The 25,828-nt window shown below is 41.9% G+C and overlaps 1 protein-coding gene and 1 pseudogene across 1 annotated transcript in view; both read right to left on the bottom strand.

Annotated features, from left to right (window-relative positions):
* DGKK (diacylglycerol kinase kappa) overlaps window positions 1-20,629 on the bottom strand; it is a 147,174-nt gene extending 126,545 nt beyond the window's left edge. Inside the window, exon 1 of the mRNA XM_078064165.1 lies at window positions 20,021-20,629. Coding sequence (XP_077920291.1) covers window positions 20,021-20,629 — 609 coding nt within the window. The remainder of the gene's footprint in view (window positions 1-20,020) is intronic.
* Window positions 846-19,830, bottom strand: LOC118522102 (large ribosomal subunit protein eL32 pseudogene; annotated as a pseudogene).
* Window positions 20,630-25,828: the final 5,199 nt, after the last annotated feature.

Raw genomic sequence — 25,828 nt, 5'->3', positions numbered from 1 at the left:
ATATATATAAAATCTGCAGGCTCCCTGCAAAGATAGACTGCTGCGGCTGTATCATTTTTGCCCTGCAGCTTTTTGGGGGTTCTTTTCTCCTCCTTCACTCATACATAAAATTGCTTTTGAATTAAAAGTGCAGCTTTTCTGGGGAAAAAAAAATCCTGAGAGATATTGGTAGTCAGATGTCAGGAGGGATTTAAATAATTATTAACTAAAAACTTAGGAAATTCTGTAAGTAATTAATATTAACGAAATATCTGCTCCCCCCAATTAATCATGGCAAGAGGAGAGAACTTAAGAAGTCAGAGAGGCACATACAACATGCTCAAAAATACCTGTTGACTGGAGGAAAAAAAATGTTGTAACAGTGTGTGGTGACAGATGTTAACTAGACTTTTTGTGGTGATCATTTTGCAATATATACAAATATGGAATCATTATATCGTACACCTGAAACTAATGTAATGTTATACATCAATTATACCACAATAAAAATTTTTTAAAGCAAAAGAAAATACTTGTTGACTTGAATTGCAAGGTTCTACCTTGACATGCCCCTCTAACCAGAAGAAGAAAACAGCAGTAAGTAAAGGGGGTACATGACTCTGATGTTAAGATATATTATTAAGAAGCAATGGTAGCCACCTTGTTCTTCTCAGTTTGCTTTGCATGGAACACTCATCCCTTTTAAAAGAGAAGGGGAGCAGAGGCAGTGAGCAAATATATATATTATACACATACACACAGCCCTTGCTTGAAACAAAATCAGTGTCTTTTACGTGGTAGCAGCTACCTTCTAAAAAATTGTTTTATAGTTTTATTAACACAAATACAACATGCACACGAGCTGTCTATTCATTTTCTTCACTGAGCAGCCTGGCATTGGGATTGGTGACGCTGATGGCCAACTGGGCTGCTCTTTCCACCATGGCTCTGCAGTTCTTGGAGGAGACATTGTGAGCAATCTCTGCACAATAAGATTTGTTGCACATCAGCCGCACTTTAAGCTCCTTGACATTGTGGACCAGGAACTTCTGGAACCCACTGGGCAGCATGTGCTCTGTTTTCTTGTTGCTTCTGTAACCGATGTTGGGCATCAAGATCTGGCCCTTGAATCTTCTGTGCACCCTACTGTCAGTGCCTCTGGGTTTCTGCCAGTTGACATATTGGTCTAACTGGTGCTGGATGAACTTCTCGGTCCTCTTTTTAACAATCTTGAGCTTCACAAGGGTTCTGAGGGTGGCTATGATACCGAATAGGAGATGGCTGCCACCTCTGCAGGCAGCGGCAAGGAAAAGCACAGTTACCATTTTTTAAAGAACCAACTAGGTGCCAGGCACTGAACTAAACACTTGATATGCCATTGATCCTCAGAACAACCCTACAAGGTGGGAATTATTGGTCTCATGTATAAAATGAGAAAAATGAGACTCAGAGAGATGAGTGAGTGTCTTTGCCTAAGGTCACAGAACTAAGAAATGACAGAGCTGGGATTTCAACTCAAATGTGTCTGACTTTGAAGCCCACTATATTATACTGCAATTCCCACAGTTAGTCTCACACCATCCCCTCTCCAGGTAGAAGCAGATTTTAATAACTCTATTTTATACACAGGGACATTAAGGCATGGGACAGAGAAGTATTATACTAGAATCTAAAATATTTTCCCTTCCACATAATCCAGCCTTCCAAGGGAGGAAATGAAATTAGGGAATTACCCTTCTTCACTGGGCTTCTACTATAGAAAAATCTCCACCCAGGGATATCAGTCTTAGTGACTTATGACCCTGCAGGAAGTGGGATGCAAGATGATCCAACTAGCAGTGGCAACATCATGTGGCAGAGGTGAAAGTGGAACACAGACCTGAGCTGCACCTATTAAAAAACAGTAGTAGGCAGGCAGAAATCTGTGCTTTAACCCTGTCTCCATATACTTTACTTGTTTTTAACAAACTAATTCCACCTTGTATCGATGTCACCGTTATTTTGAAGCTGTATAAAGTGCTTTACAGAAATTATGAGGCTTTGAAATACTTTTGAGCCTAGAATTTTAAAGTGCTTCCCCGATATTCTATGATGGGAAATATGCTTATTTACAAATGGATAAATAAAAAGTGAGAGGTTAAAGGATTTACCTCAAATCACAAAGGCACAGCTAGGAATAGAATCAGCCTCTTAAATCTCAATTCTGGGGCCAAATGACTTGACTGGTGCATTTTTAATCTCTTAAGAATTGCAGAACCTTTTGAGAATTCTGACCTCAGGAAGTCCCCAATTATTTACATAATGAATCATCATTATAAGCATCTAAAGTATTTTTCAGCATTTAAAAAAAAAAACAACCATTACGACCACCTTAAAACCTTGTCTCATCTTAAGCCTGTGGATTTGGTTGGCTTTAACGAAGGTAATATCCTGAAATGAAGGCAGGTGGCTCCCATTATCCCACTTTGTTTAGAATAATCTAGATTATATATGGGCTCAAGAGGGCTGCTTTGAAAACCTTGTACTAACTAGCCTGCATGGATTAGGGATTGCTTTTGGAGTCAGGAGCCTTGGGCTTGAATCCTGACTCCAATCCTTAGTAGTCAAGTGTCCTTTAGCCTTAGTTTTCTCATCTGCACAATGGGGATAAAACCAATATCACACACAGTGTTGGGGTGAGAATCCAAGGACATAGGACATGGGAAATGTGGAAGCATTTTAGAAAACTGTGGAGTATAATACAAAAATTAAGTGGTAGTCTAGAAAGACCACTACTTTTTATGGCTATAACATGAGTGATTGGGAAAGGTCTCTGAAAGCTCAGTTTGAAATTTTAGTATTATAAGCATACAGAGAAAGTTGATTAGGAATAGTGTTCCTTACATGCACAACAAGGCCTTCCAAAGGCATGCCAAACATGCATATACAGTAGCAAAACAGACTAGAAGATGCTCTTAAATACCAAAGATTGAATATAGATGCTGCTTACTATAGAAACAGACCCTGTATGAAATTCATGGGGGAATCATTTCCCTTCTCAGATCAGGGTAGCTCTGAACATTGGGCAGGAGCCTATACTCTCATGTTAGAGAAAGACAGTATGTAAAAGTGGGTAGTCCAGAAATGAAACAAAAGCATCCTGGACCTTCGGATGCCACCAAGAAAGAATCCAGACAGCATTTGAGAAAAGGGTGAGTTGCAGAGTAGAAAGAAAATTAGAAATTATTAATCTCCCATGCTTCTCTCTTAATGATTTCCCTTCCTCCTTACCCACCCTCCCCCAAATCAGTTGGTCTACCCCCATTTTCTCCCAGTTCTGCATTTCTGTCTGCATCTCTGAAGCTCCACATCCTCTGGCCTCCAAAAACACTGGTGTTTTCTCACCTCAGTTCCTTTGCTTACACTGTTTTCTTGCCCAGAATTACCTTCTTATCACTCTTCCTGGTACTTCCCCCCAGATAAGAAAAATTCTGGAATATACTTTAACTCATCTCTGAACCCAAGTCTACCCCATTCTGCCAGGCTCCAATCACTTCTTATCTCCTTTGAACTCAGAGTTTCTCTTGTATTAAAATGAATATCATTTTCTCCTTGGGATTGCAATTATTTGTATACTTGGTCTTATTTCCTTTGCTTGGCTATAATTTCCTTCAGGTAAATTACAGTTATCAGCACAGTGCCTGATACAGAATTCAATAAATGATTTTAGATGAATGAATGATTATCATCACTTGCAATAATCAGGGCACCATCATCTCTCACCTGGATTTTTACAACAGCCTAATCTCCCTGCCTCCTATCTTGTTCTCCAATCTATCCTTCTTACTGTCACAATATATATCTTAGAAAAATTTCTTTCATTATGTTCCTCTCCTATTCAAGAACCTTAAATAATGTCCTGCTGTACAGAATAGAATCCAAATCCCTCTGCCTTTCTCTAAAAGCTCTTTGATATCAGTTGAATAGAGTCCCTGATGCTTCCAAGTCTGTGTATGTTGCTCCCACATCTAAATTCAATTGATGTCACCTCCATCAGGAAGCCTTCTCAAACTAATCCATTCTTTATTGCTCCTCTTTTATAATTCTATAGCATTATTCTCTGTACTACACATGCTGAAATATAATATCTTTCTTTGTATTGTTATGTACCTGTCTCCAGTATACATGTTTTGTTTCCCAAATAAGATTGTAAACTTCATATCTACCTTTGCTTTTTCCACACCAACTAGCAAAGAGTTGGGGACCTACTAGGACTTCAGCTCACACTTTCAAACATTTATCAATTTCTTCTCTGATTATCTCTTCTCAGAGTCTGGCCTTCCATGTGTTTCCTCCACTGTCTGGAGCCATTTTAAGTGGCTTATTATTTACCTCATTCCCAAAAGACAGTTTACCTGGTAAGAATAGTTTTCTTTAAGAAAGTCCTCATCTCCCCTCAACATATTCAGAGCAAATCTTATAATACCTTAAGATGTCTTAGTCTACTGTCTTTGGAGATCTTTTAGTATCACTATACATATAAGACTGCTTTGTGGTTCTTGTTATTTCAAGTTATTAAGTGCATACTATGTGCAAAGAGCTTTAAAATAGAATCTTTGATGTAGAGGACAATATATTCTTCTTATTATATTAACATAAGAGAAATGTTCTCATGCTTCTCCTTAATAACTAGGTAACTATTAACCTTTCTTAATGGTTTTCCCAAACACAGTATATTTCAAGGCTTACAAATAAAGACTTGGGTAATGAGAGAAGAGCTACTTGCATTCAGTCTGAGGACAACACATTAACAATATTCCTTCTCCTTTCAAGACCAGTCAGAGGATTTTCACCAACAAAGAGAAAATAGCCAAAGGAGAGGATAGAGAAGTTATTGAAAAAAATTATTCAGGATAAACATTTTAAAAAGAAAATGTTCCTTTAAAAAAAGTACACATTCTCTTGTTTCTCCCTTCTCTTCCGATACTTCAATTTCTACATCAGTATTTTTTCTCTGCCTATTTTCCCAAACAGAATTTATCCATAGTTGTTTCTCTTCCATTATCTGATTCTATTAATTTTGTTTCATTGTTTTCAATTAGGGGCAGGGCAACAGTCCTCTAACCCTTAAGTTCTTGCCTTTCTATAATCACTGTCTTGAGCACAAGCCTCGCCAACACCTCAAACTCAAATTCTTCAAAACTGAACTCATAATCTTCCTCTAGCTACCACCTAAGCCTGCTCTTGTCCCTGTCTTCTCTATAATTCTAACAACTCCAGACTCATAAGTTCAGAGTTGTCTTCTACTCATCTCTCCCCCATCATCTACACCCAATCAGTTACAAACCAAATCCTGTTAGCATCTCTTCTATTTCTTCCCATACTGATTGCCTTAGGTTCTCAACATCTCTTGCCTAGACTTATGTCCCATCCTCTAGAGTCTTCCTATCTAACCCATCCTATATATTGATAGAGTTTTGTTAAATCTAAACCTAGTCATGTTACTCTCAATTAAAAACCTCCCACAATACTCCACTGTTTATGGAATAGAACACATATTCCTTCACCTGGCATTCAAATTCCTCTGCATTTTAGCTCCCACCTAGCTTCTGCAGCCTTTCCTCCTGATGTACCAAAAGTTCTTACCATATGAAGTCTTTGTGGGATTATCAGAGCATTGCCCTTTCCACCTCTTCCATGCTTATGCTTAGGATATTCCCTCTGCCTTTTGTCTCCTTTTTCATGTTTGCCTATCAAAGTCCTACATAATCTTCAGACACAGTTCAGATCTAACCTCCTTCAAACAACCTTCCAAGATGGAGTGGCTTCCTTTATCTACTTAGCACGGTTCTTTGTCACTAGTAAGCCCTTAGAAAGGTTTATTGAATTGAACTCACATAAGAGCATGTAAACTTTGGGGAACTCATGGCCTGTAGGAGTAAGACATGCTGAAAATAGATTAAATAGGAAAACTGGTTAAGAGGTTGGCACCAAAGCAAGCAGCCAGAGCCTCCTCCTTTATATGCTTTAATGTCCAGCTAAATCTGTGTGTGTGTGTGTGTGTGTGTGTGTGTGTATACCTACCTACCAGGCTGTTCAGCTATTGGAGTATATATACTTGGATATGTTCCTGGGAGTAAATGTACCAGTGTGCATCTGTGGATATATGCCTGGCTATGCCTGTGGCCCTGTAAATTCCTTTTTCAAACCATTGTTGCAGGTTTCTGTTTTAAAATGATGCTCAGGTTAATTGTGTTATGGAATAAAATAGGTACTTTTGGAAATCAGTTCTGGGCATATGGTTTATAAGCTTCTAGGGAGTTGCTAAGGGGGACATCATATTTAAATGCAAGGAATTAGTAGCAGGATCAGCCCATAACACACCATTGGGCACATCAGGAAAAGGCACCATTTACTAAAGGTATTTTACTTCCATTTGTCAGAAAATTGTCATAATATACCAATTTTGTTAGCACAAGGCACTTGACTGCCATCTGCAGGAAAATTGTGAGAAGAAATATCTATATCTATGATGGCTTACTTTGTATAGTGTACAAACTGTACAACTTTATGTGGTGATCTTTCCCAGTTGCTATTCTAGAAAAGATAGAAGTTGTTTATCTTATTTAAGGGAAAAGTTGTTCCTTCTGATTGGAAACAAGACAGCTGTTAAGAGTTACCTGTGTCTAAGTAGAGACTCCATGTTCTCTTTCCCGATCAAACCATCTTCAAGATCAGTGTGCTGATCTGATCAGAGGCATTGGTAAAACAAGTTAAAGCTTTTCCTGTAATTAGTAGATAGCTATTTTGGATAAAATTTTGACTGCCAAAATTTTATAAAGTAGTTCAAGCTGCAATTTATTGAGTGGCAGACAGCATGTTAGGCCCTAAGGGCCTTATCCTTATAGCCTTAATGGGATACACAAGCTGATAATCTCAGTATATATGGCAATTGAGAGGCAGAAGTTTGTGTAGGGTGCTATGGGAGCCCAGAGGAAGGGCACCTAGCCCAGATGGGATACCAGTGAAGACTTGCTGGAGGAGACTGCTGAGCTGAGCTGAGTCAGCAGCACATTATTGGCTTCACTTAAGAGACACAAAAGCTAAGCCACGGAAAGATTAAGCAATTTACCTCATATTGCACAGCTATGTAGAGTGGAATTATGACTAGAAGCATTGTGAAATAACTCTCAATCTAAGAAAGAGTCCAAACTATTGAACCCCTGGTTACACAGTACTATTTGGATTTTTTTGAGGAATTTTATTGGAAATACTATTTTATTTGAGAAAGTCCCATACTTACATGCCTCACAGATACATGCATTATGATATTAGAAAAATGTAGGCACACCGAAATAACCTGAGCCTCAGCCTTCTAGGACAGTTAATTAACACCTATACCACAATCCTGGCAACCTTTAGTTCCTCATTTTGTGGTTGCTGCAGCTTGCTACAGGAAGATGTATTGCATAAAAATGAGGCATCAGCTCAACTTCCTTGGATACCAACTTTAAGAGGCCTGAGTCATTCAAATCATTCCCCAAAGTCCTTCAAGCACCAAAGGCAGAAAACAAAAGTACCGCTAATTAAATGTGTAATTGGGGTTTATTATAACTAGCATATATTAGTTTAAAGTCTCCTTCACCACTGCATTGAATTGGTTTGTCTTGTTTTTATTTGAGCTTAATTGTCCTGTTTCATATGTGTTTAATTTTGTAGGATACCTCATATCCTTCTTGGATGCAGGCAGAGTGCAAATTTTAAACAAATAATAACAATAGATTAAATTTATGTAGAATTGGCTCTTTTATGTGCTGCATGTACAATTTATAGTACACTAGGGCCCCTTACAAAACCAATGTGTATGGTACATTTATGCCCATTTTATAGGACTTGGAACAATTTTGCTAGTTTAAATTATTACAGAAGCCTACAGTTATACATTAGCTTTTAACTACATATTTTTAGTTATACCTACCATTTACTTGGTATAGTGTCCTTGGTCAAGAACACAATCCCCCATAATAAAAATTTTCCTATAAGCAAAGGCAGTGCACATTATGACAACCCACTTTACGAGGCCTGTTGTAACACATTCCTGGGGTGGGGGCGGAGGAACTCTCCAGAATGGCTATGTTTCCAGGAGACTATTAGGAATTTCTGGAATATTTTAGGCCAAATTTTAAACTCTGACTTGCTTCTTTTTCCTATTCAATGTGTTTCTACATCACCAGCACCCTTGCTAAGCAGCCAGTAATAAACAGAGTGCAAACTCGCTTTCCTCTTAGCTTCAAATAAACAATTAGAAATGTACATCAGTTAGAAACCCATTTTAGCATAGAAAAGGACTAATGAAATACTTCTTGTATTTATATTAAATATTAGGCTTTCATTTAAGATTTCATCGAGAAAATATTAAAAAGCTTCTACTGTTAAAAAGATTTTAAACATATTAGGTCAGCTGATCCCCAAAGGCCATTTTCGGGACATTCCACGGGTCTACAACACTGAAGATAAAAGATTTCACTGGATTGCCATCAACTTCTTACTTTTGCTGTAGAAAACTCTGTGATATGAGATAGAAAAAAATATCATAGAGAATGCGGACCAGCCACTTACAAAAGTGCAAAGAAGGCCCAAAACAATAGAAAAAAGACACTAGATACAATCACTCTTTTCTTCCACTTTTAGCTTTAGTAGTTTAATTTGGAATTTGGCATACAAAGAAATTGAAAGTTTTTAATTATATGCCCCATCAACCAATCCTCTGCTTCAGCCATGTTATTTTACTAATCAACAACCCTCCAGTGGTTGTATGTCATCATTTGGATGATATACACAATTTTGTCAGTTGCCTTCAAAGTTTCAATAGGACTTTGCCTGTCCACTTTATTTTCCACATTATTTCAATCTGTACTCTATGATTCTATTAGAGTGGCCATTTTTTTTTTTTTCTAACTCCATATGCTATACAAAAGCCTCACTCTTCGGTCTGTAGGCCTTGGTCTCACCTGCCCAATTCAGGGATAACCTCTACCTGATAATGTCACTGTTTAATTTAATTCTGATTTTCTCTGGGTTTGAGGAGAATATATTGGGAACAATATATCCCACTTACCTCAAACAACTTTATATTTTTTCCCTTAAATTTCTTTTTTTTTTTTTTTAAAGATTTTATTTATTTGACAGAGAGAGACACAGCGAGAGAGGGAACACAAGCAGGGGGAGTGGGAGAGGGAGGAGCAGGCTTCCCGCTGAGCAGGGAGCCCGATGCGGGGCTCGATCCCAGGACCCTGGGATCATGACCTGAGCCGAAGGCAGACGCTTAACGACTGAGCCACCCAGGCGCCCCTATTTTTTCCCTTAAATTTCTTATATCAAAGTGAATTTGCTATCAGGCAGTCCCTCATATCTGAATCTAATCCACCTCTGAAAACTTGTTGGATAGTGAATTTTGGATAGTGGGAAAATTTCTTCCATTATTCTACATTGGAAAAGTAATAATGCATTCCCATTTCATCTTAAAAACCCAACCAATTTCCTCAAATATCAGTAAAATACTCTAAAATACCCATGTAACAATCCTCCAAATATGTATCATATTGTAAAGCATTTTATATACCAATTACATAATTATTGAACACTTAATGAGCTAATTAGCAGATATGTTTATGTGTCGTTCACAATGATGCCTTATTATACTGGATACAAAATAAACCAAAAAAAAAAAAAAAACCCAAACAAACAAACAAACAAACAAAGCAAGCTTTCAAGTTGCCTGGGAATGTCTATGTTTGTTTTTCCACCATTAGAGATGAGGTGAAGGAACTCAAAAAATTTAGTGCTGATGAGGGATGATAGAAAGGCAAAGTAAGGCTTTTCCAGGCATTTCTAGAAAGACAATTCACTAGTGAAAAGCGATATACTAAGAAAACCATGAAATGAGCTACCAAATGGGTGCTTTGATTCCACGTGAAGCCAAAAAAAAACCAACCAACCAACCAAACAAACAAACAAAAAACGTCCTGGAGCTCTAGTCACCAAGTTGAGTAAATTAAAGCAAAAGAGACCAGGACAATGCCAAAATTATCATTTTAATTTAGTTAGTCTTAACAGTCAAGCAGAGTAAGGTGAGGGTGTGAGAAAGGGACAGCAATATCCAAATTCTGAGTAAGAGAAAAGTTATGTTCTACTCAAGCCTGGCAGAAGGGAAACTGTCACAGTAAGTATTAATTGAGGTTAGTGAGAAGGGCACAAATTTGTTAATTTTCTGAAATCAGTAATCTTATTCTGTAGCCTCATTTACTTTTTGCTGTTTATGCTTAGCTGTTTTAATAAAGCTACATCACATTTTTCTTTTATACTGCAAGGAACATGCGCAGTGATGTGAATAAACCATGAAACAATATATTCAAGGAACATAATAAATGACACTTACTGAGGGAAAATTAACAATCAAGGTAAGCAGGGACTACGGTTAGAGGTGGGGCTCAGAGGATCGTGCTGTGATGCTGGAGCCGGCTTCACAGAGTAAAGAGTGAAGTGAGAGTGGGGGACTCAGTTGAAAGAGCCCGGGTTAATAAAAAACTTTCCTGGTTTCAAGTGTCTCTACTCATAGCCAAGGAGATTAACAATTTTGGTTTTGCTCAGCAGGTACCTTTCATTTCCTGTCTCAAGCTGCAAAATCCCAGAAGAGAACAGGTAGAGACATTCGCTGCAGGAGAAGGCAAATGAATGAACATCCAGGATTCTGGAAGTTCTTAGCTGAGCCCTGCAAACAGTGCTTCCATCCCCCTCCTACTCCTGGGGGCAGAGGCAGGCTCCTTCCCCATACCCACTGTCTCTTGTTTTAGAATTCTGCAAAGCTCTGGGTTGGAGCATCACGCTTACCTCTCAGAATCCCCCAGTAACATGTGCCTTGTCCTGTGCTAGGAGGAAAACAAGGGGGTGGGAGTCGCCGTCCTCAGGGTCTGAAATCTCTTTTACAATCTCTTTAAAGAAAAAGGCTTAAACAGCAAATGCCTGTAATGCTTTGGAAGATGAAAATCTCCAAGTGCTACAGACAAGGAAGAAGATTCTGATCTTAATACCACATTACACTTGCCTTTTAAATTACTAATTCAACCTTGGTTGGATTGTATACAGTTTATTAACTCTCTCAATTTTCCACCACATTTGGTTAATGAAAGCTGAATGAATATTCTATCTCCTTATAATTGCTGATAATGTCCTCAAACAAAAGTATTTCCCTTCTGGGTAGGAGGAACCTTAATGAGCATGGCTGGTAACTGTGTGTTAAAGACACAAAACCGTTAGTACATTTTTGCATATGGCTAAAAGTGACCCAACAGAGTCTTAGAAATTTAAATTCAGATTTTTCTTTTGGGAATTTAACAGTGGGAAAAGGGTGGATTTTGCTCCGGGTCTCCTGCTTCAAGTCCAAATCACAAAAGCTAGCTGGACAAATGAAGTCTGGAAGTCTAAGAAAGTGCACTTAGTAAACGTGCGATCAAACTGCCAATTGTATATACGACAATGTATATTCTCATTGCTTTACATTGCAAATACATCTCTGAACAGTTAGGTTTCCAGCATAGGTTCATCAATCAGATCACACAGGCAGTCATTTGACTAGATAAACTTTAAGCTAAAAATTAACAATTGGGCGCCTGGGTGGCTCAGTTGGTTAAGCGACTGCCTTCGGCTCAGGTCATGATCCCGGAGTCCCGGGATCGAGTCCCGGGATCGAGTCCCGCATCGGGCTCCCTGCTCGGCAGGGAGTCTGCTTCTCCCTCTGACCTTCCCCCCTCTCATGCTCTCTCTCTATCTCATTCTCTCTCTCAAATAAATAAATAAAATCTTAAAAAAAAATTAACAATTGTTTCCTAAATACGATGTAGAAAAACGCACATGATTTGATAATTAAGTGGGGGAGGTAACAGGTAGGGGGGAGCCTGAGACACAACTGTACATTCCTTTAAAGTCTTAACTACTGTAGATTATAAGTGTATATAAGCATCCTTTCTGAGAAAATAAATGGAAAAAACCCAACAAAATATTCATTATCTCTTGATACTCAATCTTGAGTGATGGGGTGCTATGTAATTTTTATTTACTTTTTGGAAGCAGTTTTGATTTCCCACTTTCTCTGAGATTAAGATACATATCCTTTATTTTATTACATTAAATTTTTATTTAAGAAAAGGTATGCTGAGAGAACTATTTAAGTGATTGCTTCAGCAAAGCATCTAGTAAAACAAATCATTTGTTTTGGTAATTGGGTGTCTCATTTACCAGTTTGTTTTAAGGAGGTCTTGTCTCTGTGATTTTGCCCACCATGGAATCTTCAGTGCTAAGCACATAGGATATACACAGGTACTCAATTTAATTTTTAAATAAGTAAATGAATTAAAAACTTTGGAAAACATTAATTGAGTCTTAGTCTCTGCTTATAAATCTGACTTGCAAATTTTATGTATTTGTGAAAATCAAGCCCTTTATAACTCTAGAGAACAGACATTTAAGTGAGCACATGATTAGACAACCACCTTGAGAAACCTATTACTGAATTGGCTAAGGGTCCTTCTCTGCTAGGTAGGTGTGTGTCTAATTTGGAAGTTAATAGAGCGTCATTGCTTTAGAGTTTATCATCAACTTTTGAGTTTCTATAGTGCTAGAGGGGAACATGAGGCAGCTAATCCCCCAAATCATTTCTGTTTGGTTTAGAAATGCGGCATATGATTTTTCCCCAGAAGGTTTGCTTTCCTAATTTTGTTTTCTATGGGCAGGGTTTGCCTTTCCGGAGTGCACAGCCTGACTGACTGATGGGGAAGGTAACCAGAAATGGGCTGGAGTTGGGGCAGAGGGAAATCAGCCTGGGATTAAACATTTACTACCCTTCAGCCTCAGGTTCTGAATTTAAGGTTCATTGGCATGGTTCTAGAAAGATATTACCTTTTCTTTGTATTACACTTCCTAGGAAGTCTTTAGTATGGGGTAGGTGTAGAGAGCTTAAAAGACAGGCTTTCCTCTCCCCTCCTTTTTTTTTTTTTTAAATCGCTTTAGGGGAATAAAATTTAAAGATGTTGGTGAGATTCTGGCCAACTTGCCTTAGGTTAGGAGAATTTCTTTCCCTCTTACCATTTTTTTCTGGTTTTGTTTTCCTCGTGGATGTGGATAAAGTAGATTGATTTTAGTGAAACTGAAGGCATCTCTTATGATGGAAGGACTTTTCTTTTAAAAAAATGTCTGGGGAGAAAGATCCTTTGCTTTTGGTGGGGTTGTGGGAGCATATCTCCTTAGGTTTGGAGGATTTCCATTTAGAAAAAAATTAAGTTTTGTGGGGCAAAACTATAAGGGCCACTGGTTTTAGTGAGATTGGGGGCCCTCCTGATGGGGTGGGGGATTTCCTTTCTTTCATTTTCTTTAAAATAAATAATTAACTTGGAAGAAATAAGATTGAGAGCATCTTTCTGTAAAAGAATTTCTTTTTCCTTTATTTCATCAAAAAAATACTTGAAAGCTGGAAGATAAATAAAGCCTCTGGGTTTGGGTGAGATTGGGTGCATCTCCCCTTGAAGAAGCCTTAGGAAGAGATTTTGGGGGGGATTTTTTCTCCTTTTTGTGGGAGGTATAGTGGGTTGAACATCAGGAATAATATGCATTATCATCAATAAAGTATTGGTGCACTTTCCCTGAGAAGAATGTCTTTCTTTTAAAAATTGTCCCTTAGTTTATTTTCTTCTGCCTCTCATTCCCTCCTTCCCTTCCTCTCTACCCACTTCCTTTCCTCCCCCTCTCTCCCTCCCCTTCCAATTCCTTTCCCTCACCCCTTTGCTCTCTCCCTTCTTTTTTTTTGTTTGGAGAAAAATGTTCAGGGATTTTGGTGAGTTTGGGGCATCTTCATTCCCTAAAAAGGAGGTTTCTCTTTGAAAATATACTTTTCATTGTTTCCCTTCTTTCTCCCTAATCCTAAATGTATTTTCTTGTTTTGAGAATGAAGGGGCTCTGTTGAGGTTGGTGACATCTTGGTTTTGTTTCTGTTTCTCTCTCTTTCTATTTATGCTTCCAATTTTTAAATTTCCTATATTAAGAATCAAGCTTTGGGTTTTGAATAAATTCAGATCATCTCCCACTAGAAGGATTTCCTTTTATTTTTTATTCTTTAAAGAATTTGCATTTGTTTTTGCTGTATCTTGACAGAAAAGTTCATGTGTCTGTGAGGCCGGAGCACTTCTCTTTAAGAGGATTTTGTTTTCATTTCATTGATATTATCCCCTCCACCAACACACATGCCTTTCCATTATTGATTTTCTTTTAAACCTTAAAAAAATGTATTTTGAGAATAAGGTTCATGTGCTTTGGTGAGGATGGGGCATCTCCCCTTAGCAGGGGAGGGATTTATTTCTTTTGTTTCTCTTTTTCTCCTTTTCTGGGAATTAAAAATTCAGGATGTTTGGTAAGATCAGGGACCCTGTCCTTTAACATTTCTTTCTTTTTGTTAAAACATTTGTGTGTTTCTGGGATGGAAAGATTGGTAAGTTTCATGGACTTTGATGATTTTGAAAGTATCTGCCTGTACAAAGACTTCCTTTTTGTTTGTTTTTCCCAAAGAGAAAAAATTGGGGGGTGAATAAAGGTTATTTTCCTTGGTGAGGTTAAGAGGCTCTTAAGAGGATCTCTCTGTCTTTTGGTTCCTTTTTAAAAATTTCTTTTTTCCTTATGCATTCATTTATTCCTTTGTTTATTTTTGGGAAGAGAGTAGGTTCATTATCTTGCAGTTGGAGGAGTGATCTCTTTCTTTTACTTATTTTTAAAAATTCGGATATTATTCATATACCACAAAATTCACCATTTTCATGTGTACAAAGTCAGTGGTTTTTAGCATGTTTGCAGGGTTGTGCAACCATCACCACTATCTAGTTTCAGAACATTTTTATCATCTTTCAAAGAAATCCTTTACCCTTTAGCCATCACCCACACTTCCCCCTATCCTCTTCCCCCAAGCCCCAGGCTACCACTAATCTACTTTCAGTCTCTAAGGATTTGCCTATTCTGGACATTTCATGTAATTGGAAGAAATAACGTTAGGGAGATTTGGTGAGACTCCCCTTTGGGAGATTTATTTTTGCCCCCATAATTTTTGTAAGAGATTGGGCATGAGCAGTGGGGTGCAAATAAAGTTGATAAATTTCATGAATTTTTTAAGGTTAGAAATACTGTTTACCTTGAGGTGATTTTTCTCTTTTCCTCTTTAATTTTTCTCTTGGGGACATAAGTTCCATGGGTTTTGATGAGGGTGAGGAACATCTCCCTTTAGAATTTCTTTCCTTTTTTCTTAAAATAATTTTAAGGGGAGGGATGTTTCCTTATCTGGGGTCACTGTTCCTTTCTTTTTTTTAATTTGTAAATTTGTTTTTCTATTTTGAGAATAAGGTTTATTTGCTTTGGTGAGGGTGGGGCATCTCCCTTTAGGAATGGATGCTTTCTTTTTTTAATCCTTAAAATTATTTTTTTCCACTGAGGGAATTACAGTCAGCAGTCTTTGGAAAGGTTGGGCACCCTATCCCTAGCAGAATTTCTATTTATTTTCTTTCCAAAAAAAGGTCTTCTTTGGGAGTAATAGGTTCAGGGTCTTGCGCCTCTGCCTTGTATCCTTCCTTCTCAGACTCCTGTTCTAGGATGGCCCCCGCTGGGAGCATCAGACTAAGAACAGCAATTGCTGCTTTGAAAAAAATCCAGGCTGAGGGAATGTCAGCTTAAAGATTGTTCTTAAACAAATGAGGATCCTGTGTGTCACAGAAAGCCCTATGTTGGATTTTTTTTAAAATCCACATTAGATAAATTAATAGTTATATCCTATTAGGTGTGAAGTTTTATTTTTGCCTTCTCCCACCTTGCTGCCTTTGTCAGGGGAATGAGAGTTAATAACGCAAAGGAAAGCATTCTGCAAACTGTAAAGCGCCATACTAGCAGAAGGGATTATATAATCCTTATTATAATATCCCTGACTGGTTTCCTGGTCTCTATGGATTTTCCCCTTTTCCTTGGAACCACTTCGGACAATGGATCAGCCTTTCATTTTGGGCTGCAGATGTGCAGAAGCCCCAGTCAGAGATTTTAATAAACATGTAAGAATTGTATTCTCAGAAAAGAAAGATGACTGACCAAATATCTCATTATCTTTTCTAGAACAAACTGCTGCAAATGCTCAGGATCTCTCAGAATATACCAAACAAATCAGATGGTTTCATCAAAACCTGGCAAGGAGGGGGGAAAGAACCCAAGAGGAAAGAAAGTAATTTCATCCTGAACTTCAACAGGTTAAACATTTGATTCTACAATCCCAAAGCTGTTTATAGTCACCACAGATATTCTGTTCACTTAGGAAAAAAATTTATTACCCCTGAAACCAACAACATCATCATTAGTCTGCTGCTGCTGGGACTGCAGGGGATAAGGACACTTTCCAAACCATTTTTTAATTGTTGGTAATTTGCTTCTTAATTATGGTTCTAACATTCATTCTGAAAAGGGAAAGATGGACTGCATTTCCTTAAGGGCTATATATTCCAGGGCATTTAAATAAGCATTTACTTCTCTGAAATCAATGAGAACGCATTTTTATTCATTCACAGCAGCAGTCTCTAGGTCGTCCTCATTGCTGGAAATGGAACTGATAGGTTTCAAGCTTCAGTGAATGTTTACTGAGCAAAAACAGGGAGGGCTGAATTGTACTAGGCACTGAGAGGGAGAGACAGTATCTACCTGTCTCTTCTTTCTTGAGAAGCTCAGAAATAAGTGAAACTATAGTATTCGGGCAAGAATGACCAGATATCATATAAACAAATGCTTGCTGCTTTGCAAGAAAGTGTGTGCAAAAAATACCAGAAAACTTCTTTGTTATGGTTTGGGGTGTAATGGTCAATGGCAATTGATCTCTTATCACACACCCCTATCCCAGAAATAAAGGCCACAGAAGTGTATTTCTTTTCAGATTTTTCATCAATCACCTGTATGGTGTGATTATAATTTCGTAGCTAGTCAAACCCAACTAATAAAAACACAAACTATCTTTCTTCAACCATAGATGAGGGGAGGGAAACAAATATAGTATATTTCATGTAAGCCCCATTCCCCCCAAGCAAGTCATAGCATTGTTAAAGAACCAATTCACACATCCTTACTTACACTTGCTGCCGCCAGGTGGGAGACCATGGCTCATTTCCTGGAAATCAAAACATTTTAGAAAGGAAGGAAATAGACAAGTTTGGTTCACAAGACTGTGTTATCCTGGTATCTATTTGGAAAGACAATATGAGCCCCCTTTTCTCAGTCTCTACTCTCATGACTGGCATCGATTTGCAAGCAACAGGTTCAGAAACCTGAAAAGAGAGCAGACTACACACTGGAAGATGTTGATTTTTTTTTTTTTCACTGCAAAACCAGTCAGCAAAAATTATCTGGGAGAAACCTGCAGTCACATTCAAACACTTTGTTTTACTCATTTCATCCTTTGACTTATCAGGCTAGTTTCATGCTTCTGGTACTGACTGTGCCTTGCGACAGAGGATTTCATTGTATGATAAGGATCGTTGAGATTGTGTGTGTGTGTGTGTGTGTGTGTGTGTGTGTTTCCCAAGTTTGCCTCAAGGAGGCAGTGTCTGAGAACAACACCTCCCCAGCTAAGATGGCAACCTGTTTGCCTTGAATGTTAAGATGCAAGTCAGCTGGCTGTGGGTGCTGTTTGCCTGAGGAGGATGCAGCAGAGAACGGTCCTATCACTGAAGATCAGATGTTCCCAACGACACCAGAGAGCAATTGCAAAGCAACACCTAGGGTGTTGAAGAGGGGTTTGGCTCCCAGCAATGTGAGCATTTACCCAGATCCTTTGCATCCTTCGAAATCATCTAGAGCCACTGATGGGTTCATCTGCATGGCCTTCTTAGTGGATGGTCAGGATCCTTAAACCCATTCTAAAAGATAAATGGCTGAACAAATGACTAACTCTACCAAGGACAAAGTCAAACCTTGGGGGGTCCTGGTCCCCTGCCAGGGCTGACAAATGCCTATGGGTCAGCCGGCCAGCACATCTGAGAGGGCACTCTGTAGAGGAAGCTAACCTGATTCCCCTTACCTTGATCCTCCTCATCTGTCTAGCAATAGACATTTTCCTGTCAAGCTTGTGGGACATGCTTTCCCACTGTCACAGTTCTCATCTCCGGAGCTCCTGGCCTCCAGTCAGTCTTCCAGGGACCAAAGAGGCCATATATTTGCCGGACATCCTGGTAATTAAGTCCCCAGGTGTCAGTTTCTGAGCCATGTTCCCAAAATCTCACTTAAGAAGGCCATAGCTCAGGTGGTCCCTGCTGGTCTCCCTCCCACCGGCTTCATTACAAACTCTTCCAAAAAGACCAGAGCACACCCTAGGTTAGGGTGATCTCCGGCGTCTAGCTGCACAGCCCTTTCCTGAGATCGCTGCAGGGAAGGGCTGCTGCAGGGAGGGGGAGATCCCCCCCCTGGGGAGAGCCCGGTTGTTGGATTAAAAACAACAACAACTTGTCTCAGTCTCCTACAGTCCTATTTTATTTATTTTTAAACCTCTGCACTTTTTTCCCCCGTGAAACTTTTCGCGTTAGCCTTCTTCTTATTCAGTCATTTATCATTGCAGTTATTTTGCAAACTCAAGCCTCCCTACTCATAACTCAGGAAGCAACCAGCGCTTCCATTTCCATTTCGCGATGCCAAGTTCTGCCCCCTTCCCCTACATTCTACAAGTGTGCGGTCCGCAGCAGAAGGATTCCAGAGCTTGTCCCTACGCCCTGCTAGGCAGCAGGATGGACGGGTATTGGTGTGGTGTGTTGTTTGTTTGCTTCTGTGTTTTGTTTCGTGTTTTTTTTTTTTCCTGCAGGGGAAGCTAAATCAAGGTGTATCTATGCATTATCATTGTATTCACAGTCTCGTGGAACGAAGTTTATAGGGGAAAAGGATGAGTAGGGGGAGTACAGAGAAAGCAAGAAAGACAGACTCCTGCTGAAGCGCCAATGGGATTTCAGGGGGTCCAAGGGAGAAAACCTCCCTCCTCCCCCCTCCCCCTCTCCCCTCCCCCGGGCGGGTGCGCGAGGATCCTCCACGCGTCTTCTCTAGGCAAAGCGCAACGCTTAGGAAGGCATCTCTGAAGACTGGAAGAGATGAGGATTCCCATTCACACGCTCTCAAATACCAACTCCTATTTTGGTGTCTCTAAACCGGGACTCCTGTACCATTCCAAGTAGCCCCGGTGCGGGATGCCAGTCTCCCGCTCGTAACGCGGCCCATCATCATATCACAGCGTTTGCACCTACCTGCCGGGAAATCCTGCAGACAGATGGAATGGTGGCTTCGACACACGCATGCTCTCCCCCTCCTCCCCAGCGAACCCTGCCCTTCCCCTGCAGTGCGCGTGGGCGCCGCCCAGCCCCTCATCCCCACCCGGAGTACAAGCTCCCAGCAGCCGACAGAGGCGCCGCGCCGGGCACCTCCTTGGAGAGCCGCCAGTTGCGTCCCCGCTGATGACCCCCTCCCCAGTGTCAGGGAGGGGGCCAAGCTGACGGCTGCGGCTCCGCAGCTTGGGCCTCTGCGGCAGTGACCGCGGCTAAGAGGTGTGTCCCACTCACCCCTATCCCCACTACTCAGTCCCATCCCCGTGTACCCAGGGCCAGCCCCAAATACTTCTCTAGGTCTCTTGCGCTCCCCGGGGACGTCTTCCTCCTCTTTTTCAAGATATAAGCGCTCACTGCACTGCCACTTCTCCCCATGGGGAAAACTGCTCCGACTCCCAACCCGTGCAGTCACCCTGTTTCTAGCCCCAACAGCCCACTCTCGCTTCCACATGTTGCTTCCCGCCTCCCAACCATTTCCCACTCCCCCGGGCTCCTCCATCCCCGCATCTCTCCGCGCATCTTTGCCAGTCGGTGGCAGCCAAATGGGATGCTTAGGGTACCTAGAGTCCCAGGAGCTCGATAGCCATCCGGCCTCGTTTTGCTTCTTTCGCCCCGCACGCCCCAGTGGGTCTTTTTCTTACCTTTATACTGGAGAACAGCAGTGGTGTTCGGGGCGATGATGAGGTCTTTAGACCCCTCTCTGGAGCGACCACCGGACACTGCAGTAGACGTAGTGCTGGGCTCGGCTCCGTACGGGACTTTGGAGCCGGCTCAGGGCAGGACTCTATGGCTGGTTCTGGGGCTGGTTCTGGGGCCGGCTCGGGGGCCGGTTCTGTGGCTGGTACTGGGGTCGGCTCGGAGGCCGGTTCTGTGGCTGGTTCTGGGGCTGGTTCTGGGGCTGGTTCCGGAGCCGGCTCGGGGGCCGGTTCCGTGGCTGGTTCTGAGACCGGTTCTTTGTCGAGTTCTGTGGCTGGTTCTGGAGCCGGCTCTGGGGCCGGTTCTGTATCTGGTTCTGCGACCGTTTCTGTGTCTTCTGTGGCTGGTTCTGGGGTCGCCTTCGGACAGGGTTCTGGAGCGAACGGCGGTGCCGGTTCTGGCGAAGGCGCGTGGAGCAGCGCAAGAGCCCGCGGCGGCGGCGGCGGCGGCGGCGGCGGCGGCGGCCACGGCGGCGGCGGCTCTGGAGACTCCGCGGGCTGCTCTCCATCCTGAGGCGGGGCAGTGCCCTGGGCCGCGGCAGCTCCGCGGTCCATGGCCTCACACCGCCTCAGGTCTGGGCAGCTCGCGCCCCTGAGCTTGGAGGGCTAAAGTACCCTCGGGCGCCCCGCCCACTCCTGTTCGACGACCCCTTGCAGGGTGCCAAACTTTCCCCCGCCCCGCTCCATGGCTGGCTCCGCTCTGAGGTCTAACCCAGGGGCGCTCGGCGTCTCCCAGTGCTGGAACACGCCCCTCGGTGAGCGCACACCTCTTCGTAAGCAGCCACGGGCCCGATGGGCGGGAAGCAGAGGGGCTTGCGAACGCGGACTGGACAGAGCGCTTGATGACCTCCTAGCGACGTGCGGGAAGGGGGGGGGGACAAAAAAGGGGAGGGGGGAGTGGAGCGGCGGGGGGGGACTGTTGGAGCCCAGCCGTTTAACCCTTTGGTGACGTGAATGCAAAAAAAAAAAAAAAAAAAAAAAAAAAGCCAGAGGAGAACTTGAGGGTCTTTGCAACCCCCAACCACTCAGCTGTGAGCTGCGGCTCCTAACAGCTTGCATCCTGTGTCTGCTCTCTCACCTCAGCAGCAGGTGAGCCTAGCCTCGGACCAACCTCCTGCCCCCCCCATCTCCAAGCCTCTGTGGGCAAGTAATCCTCTTTTCTAACCCGGGGAAAGAAATTAAGCGGCACGGGGTTGGGGTAGGTGTGCGCGCGCGCGTGTTTGTGTGTGTGTGTGTGTGTGTGTGTGTTCAGTCCTTTGGATTGAGGTACAATTTGCCCCCCGCCTCAGTTTTTGCATTTTTGAGTTTCGCCAGATCTGAGGGGTTTGCCGTTGGGTACTGGGCTTGGGGTGCTTTGGGAAAGGTGTGTAATGAGAAAGGGCTGGAGCCCTGGCTTTCCGCAGCCTGCAGATGTAGCCCCTAGAGCAAGGCAAGAGTTCCCCGGGAAGCGGCGGCTAGGCTGCGCGCTCCGGAGAGAAGGCTGCCCTGGTCTCCGCGGCGATTCGGGAGTCTGCCTGGCTCGCCCTGGCCATGGGAGACTGCCTTTTGCTCTTAGCTGGACTTCCCAGGCATCAACGGGACTTCTTACTGAACTTGTTAATGTGTGTGTGTGTGTGTGTGTGTGTTTGTGTGTGTGTGTGTATCTTGGGCTGGGGGAAATTCACTGCATCACCCACACCTTTTTCACCTCCTGATACCTCAATAGCACTCTGACGTTAGGGATGGAAGATTCTCTTGAGAAGAGTACAGCCGGTCCCTGCCGCAGCACCCTTCCCACCTCATCGGGAGACTTTAGAAGATCTCTCGACTGTTAGTCACGTACACATATATACAAACCATCATCTCAGTCAGACCTAGACTTCAGACGCCAATATACTGCAAAATTGCAATTAAAAATTGAGAAGACCACCCGTTAAGCCACTGCTGTGTGGGGGATGGGGAAAGTACCTATAAACCTAGTTTGAAATATGACAAGTGAATTTATCTCTGACACACATAATACTGCAGTTGTGGATGGCAGCCCTCCTTCTGCAGCCCCTCCTCTAACCCTCTCTTCCCAGACCATATCCTCCACTAATCCCTCTTCTTTTGCCAAATGACACTGACCCACCCAGAATTTTCTAGAACCTGCTGCATTTTTCTGTTCCCTACACCACGTCCCAGCAGTAAATAATACAGCAGAAGACAGTCTTACCTAGCCCCCCCTCCCACCTCCAAAGACCAGAATCTCTGATGAGATCTGCATTTCCCAGATCCTCACTGCTGCATCATAGCCTAAGCCCACCCTTCTGGAGAAGGGTTACACTCCTTGGCAGTTACTAAGCTAGTGTCAGGACCATCCCTAACCTCTGGGGCTGGGGAAACCCAGGGGAGGTGAGCCCTGCCTATCAAGTCTCTCACTGATGGCAGGCCTCCTTCCAGTAAATCCACACAAAGGGTCCATCTTTTTCACCCTCCGTGGGCTTTTTCTCCTCTCTTCCATCCCACATGTAAGCAGCCAAGCTGCTTTTAACCCTGAGTTCAGGACTGAAAAACATGCAGATGTCAGATCTGACCAGCCAGTATGCCTATGCTTGGAGCTCACTTCTCAGGCTTTCAGACTTTGTGAAATCTCTGTCTTTAGAAGGGGCCAATATCTCACATTTAAATCTTATTTTCACCGAACGCTGGCATATAATTAGAAGGGCTGAAGTTGGAGGAGTCCCCGATCAGGATGGCTTCTTGGGTTAGAGAGCAATAGGGTGGGGTTTGGCATAGATCGGGTGTCATCAAGCAGGACACCACCAGGGGACAAGTTGGAGCTATTGCTTTATGTATGTTCATTGATACTCTTGTCTATAATTCTATACTTAATTACAAGGAGTCCAAAATTTATGATGTAAACTCTTGCTGCAAAGTCAGTTTGAGGGTGAATGCTAAAATAGTTGTTTGTGCATTGGTTTTGGCTCCATTAGGGTGGGTTATATACTGCCTGGATTTAATTATGATTAATTTAATTTTTAAGACATTTCTCAGTACATCACAAGCTGCCTCATTGCTTTGTGTTATACTAAGGTTTTGTTTTGTTTTTTAGCCTCTCCTCAGCCCAACATTGAATACAATGGGACCACTGTGGGGGTGGGGGGGAAGTTCAGAGTTCATTAGTGCCTGACTTGGGGAGACACTGGTGCTATGTCTTATCTATTCCTTCCTTTCCCCCATAGTCTGCTAGTCTCTTAACAGAGAAAGCTTTACTGAGATGCTTGTGTGTTTTCCTCAAAACCTGACCCAGGGCTGAGGTTGTAGTAAGGATTCAGGAGATGTCTGTTAAGTGGATGATTCATTGCAGGTTACCAGTTAGGGTGTCTTTTCCCCCCCTGCATTGCTTTTTAGCAGTATATGATATTTCAAATGATTGATGATCTCTTAAGAAGCTCTTTTCTAATTGAACAATACTGATATAAAGGCCAAGAGCTGCATAAGAATAAGAACAAGGACCATTTCCACAGAGGTTTGAGTGGACATGGATCTGGATGTCCCAGGGCAGACATGGTCCCTAATGCTGGACTTTAGGGCATATTATATAAGTTACCCAACTGGGCTAGATGAAGGATAGACCAGAAGAGTGGGCTCAAATTTTTGAATATGTAATGTGCTACTTCATCCTCATGCCTCACATTTATCCTGATTCCACCCAAAATAAACTCATCCAAGCCAGCACAAAGATCCTTTGATTTCAGGCATACTAGGAATTCTGGAGAGGTAAAGAAGAGAAAACTTGAGAAATGTGGCAAAATTAAAGCTTTTATTTCTCCTTTTTTTCAATTTTCATTATTGAATGAGAGAGTTACACTGTAGAGCTAGAGTAGAGGCCCTTTTTTTCCTTGACCAACAACTTCAATTTCCCTCCTCCTCCCCTTTAGAGCAATTTAGGAAAGAAATAGGTGCCTCTCCTGAGTCTTAGCAGCTGCCAACCTCCCCCATTCCTGCCACCTCGGCAATGTGCAAAGCCAAAATAGCAACCTTTATAATATTCTACCAAATAAAATAAAGAGACGGGATGAAGATCAGCATTTACAAAGAAGGTAGAGGATTCTGACAATTAATTTAGATGGAATTAACATGCCAACCTGTTATCCTTTGCTTGCTCTAGGCTCCTACGATTTAATTGATACAGGACTGGGAGTTAAAAAGTTAATACCTTGCATTCATATAATGCCTTTTGATTTTTAAAGCACTTTCACATATATTATCTCACTTCAGCCTCATAACAAATGTGTGAGGCAAAGCAAGTCCATCCCACACTCCCACCCCCTAACTTTTTACAGACGAGAAAACACAAGTCCAGTGAGATTAAGTGATATGTCTTAGGTCACAGAGATAATTAATGGTGGAACGGACATTTAGAACTTGTGTCACTCAACTCCCAGCCAAGAGAGACCAGAGCTAGTGCTGAGTTGGGGGTTGCAAGACAGGGGCTGTGTAAATCCTCTCTATTGCAAAGTGGGAAGTCTGCCTTAACGCCCTTCTATTTCTCAAGCCTGTAAAAGGAGCAGTGATTCTTACGTTTTTACCTCAAGGTTTCTCAGCTCTCATTCTCTCTCTCTCTCTCTGGATGGTAGTTAATGATCTGTAACCAAGTTCACTATAGGAGGTCCCTGTTTAAAGGAACCTTTTTGAATATGTATGTGATATAATAATCCACCCCTGGTATACTCATTTTATTGGTTTTGTTTTTTATATTTTCTTGAAATGAAGCATTCCACAGTTAAGATGTATTTACTGCCCGTCTGAGGTATATGCAGCCCTTTTAGGTGCCATGGGGAAGGAGAAGAGGGGGCAGAAATATTATACATAATCCCTTCCCTCAAGAATTATTAGAACATAGTGGTTGAGATAAACCAAATACAGGTGAAAAACAATCCAAACACAGATGTTAGTTTATGAGCATGACACCACACTGTACTTGTGTGTGTGTGTGTGGGGAGGATCATTGGGAAAAAGTGTAACAATGTGGAAAAGAAATTGAAAAGGAAGTCAGGAAATCTGGCTTGAGATTAAGTTGCTACCGCTAAACTCACAGACTTTATACAAATCACTTAGTATCTTTGGGCCTTAAGTTTTCTCATCTGAAAAATTGGTGTGGGGGGGGAGGTAAAGTTGAACTTGATCAGCGAGCTTTAAAGTCTGTTTTAGCACAAAGTATCAGTGATACTGTGAGTGAATCAGGGAAAGCTTCTTAGAAGGGGGTATATCTTGAAGTGAGTCTTAAATGATGCAGTTAATGTGGATCTGCAAAGAGGAAGTGAAAAGACATTACAGGCAAGGAGAGGAGCAAGAATTGCAACCTGGTAGTGAGAATATGCCAGGCTGGTTGAGGTAGACAGATTATACCAAGGATTGATGAGAGATAAGGTAAGAGCAGAGTAAGCGGTAAGAAGAATGGGGAGATGTAAAAGGCTTTGAATGCCAGACTTAAGGGTTTGAAGATTTGATTTTAAAGGTAATTGAGAGCCAATGGAGATTGTTTGAGTATAGGGGTGACATGGTAGAACCAACCAGTGAGAAAAATTATCCTTGATGGCATACTTGGTTCTAGAATCATCTACAAATCTACGTTGTCCCCCTTGAGCTGGGATCCAGTTAATTCAGGGTCATTTGTGAAATCATGATTCTTTCTTGATTTTTACTGCGACCTCTAGTTTTGGGTCTGCATTGCCAAGGCTGCTGGCCCGACCTGCTTAACCACCTGCCTATACATTTGGATTCAGTCCA

This window comes from Halichoerus grypus, chromosome X, assembly GCF_964656455.1.
Source record: "Halichoerus grypus chromosome X, mHalGry1.hap1.1, whole genome shotgun sequence".
In the NCBI taxonomy this organism is placed as follows: Eukaryota; Metazoa; Chordata; class Mammalia; order Carnivora; family Phocidae; genus Halichoerus; species Halichoerus grypus.
Note: the sequence above shows the minus strand (reverse complement) of the source record. Positions and strands in the feature narration are given on the sequence as shown.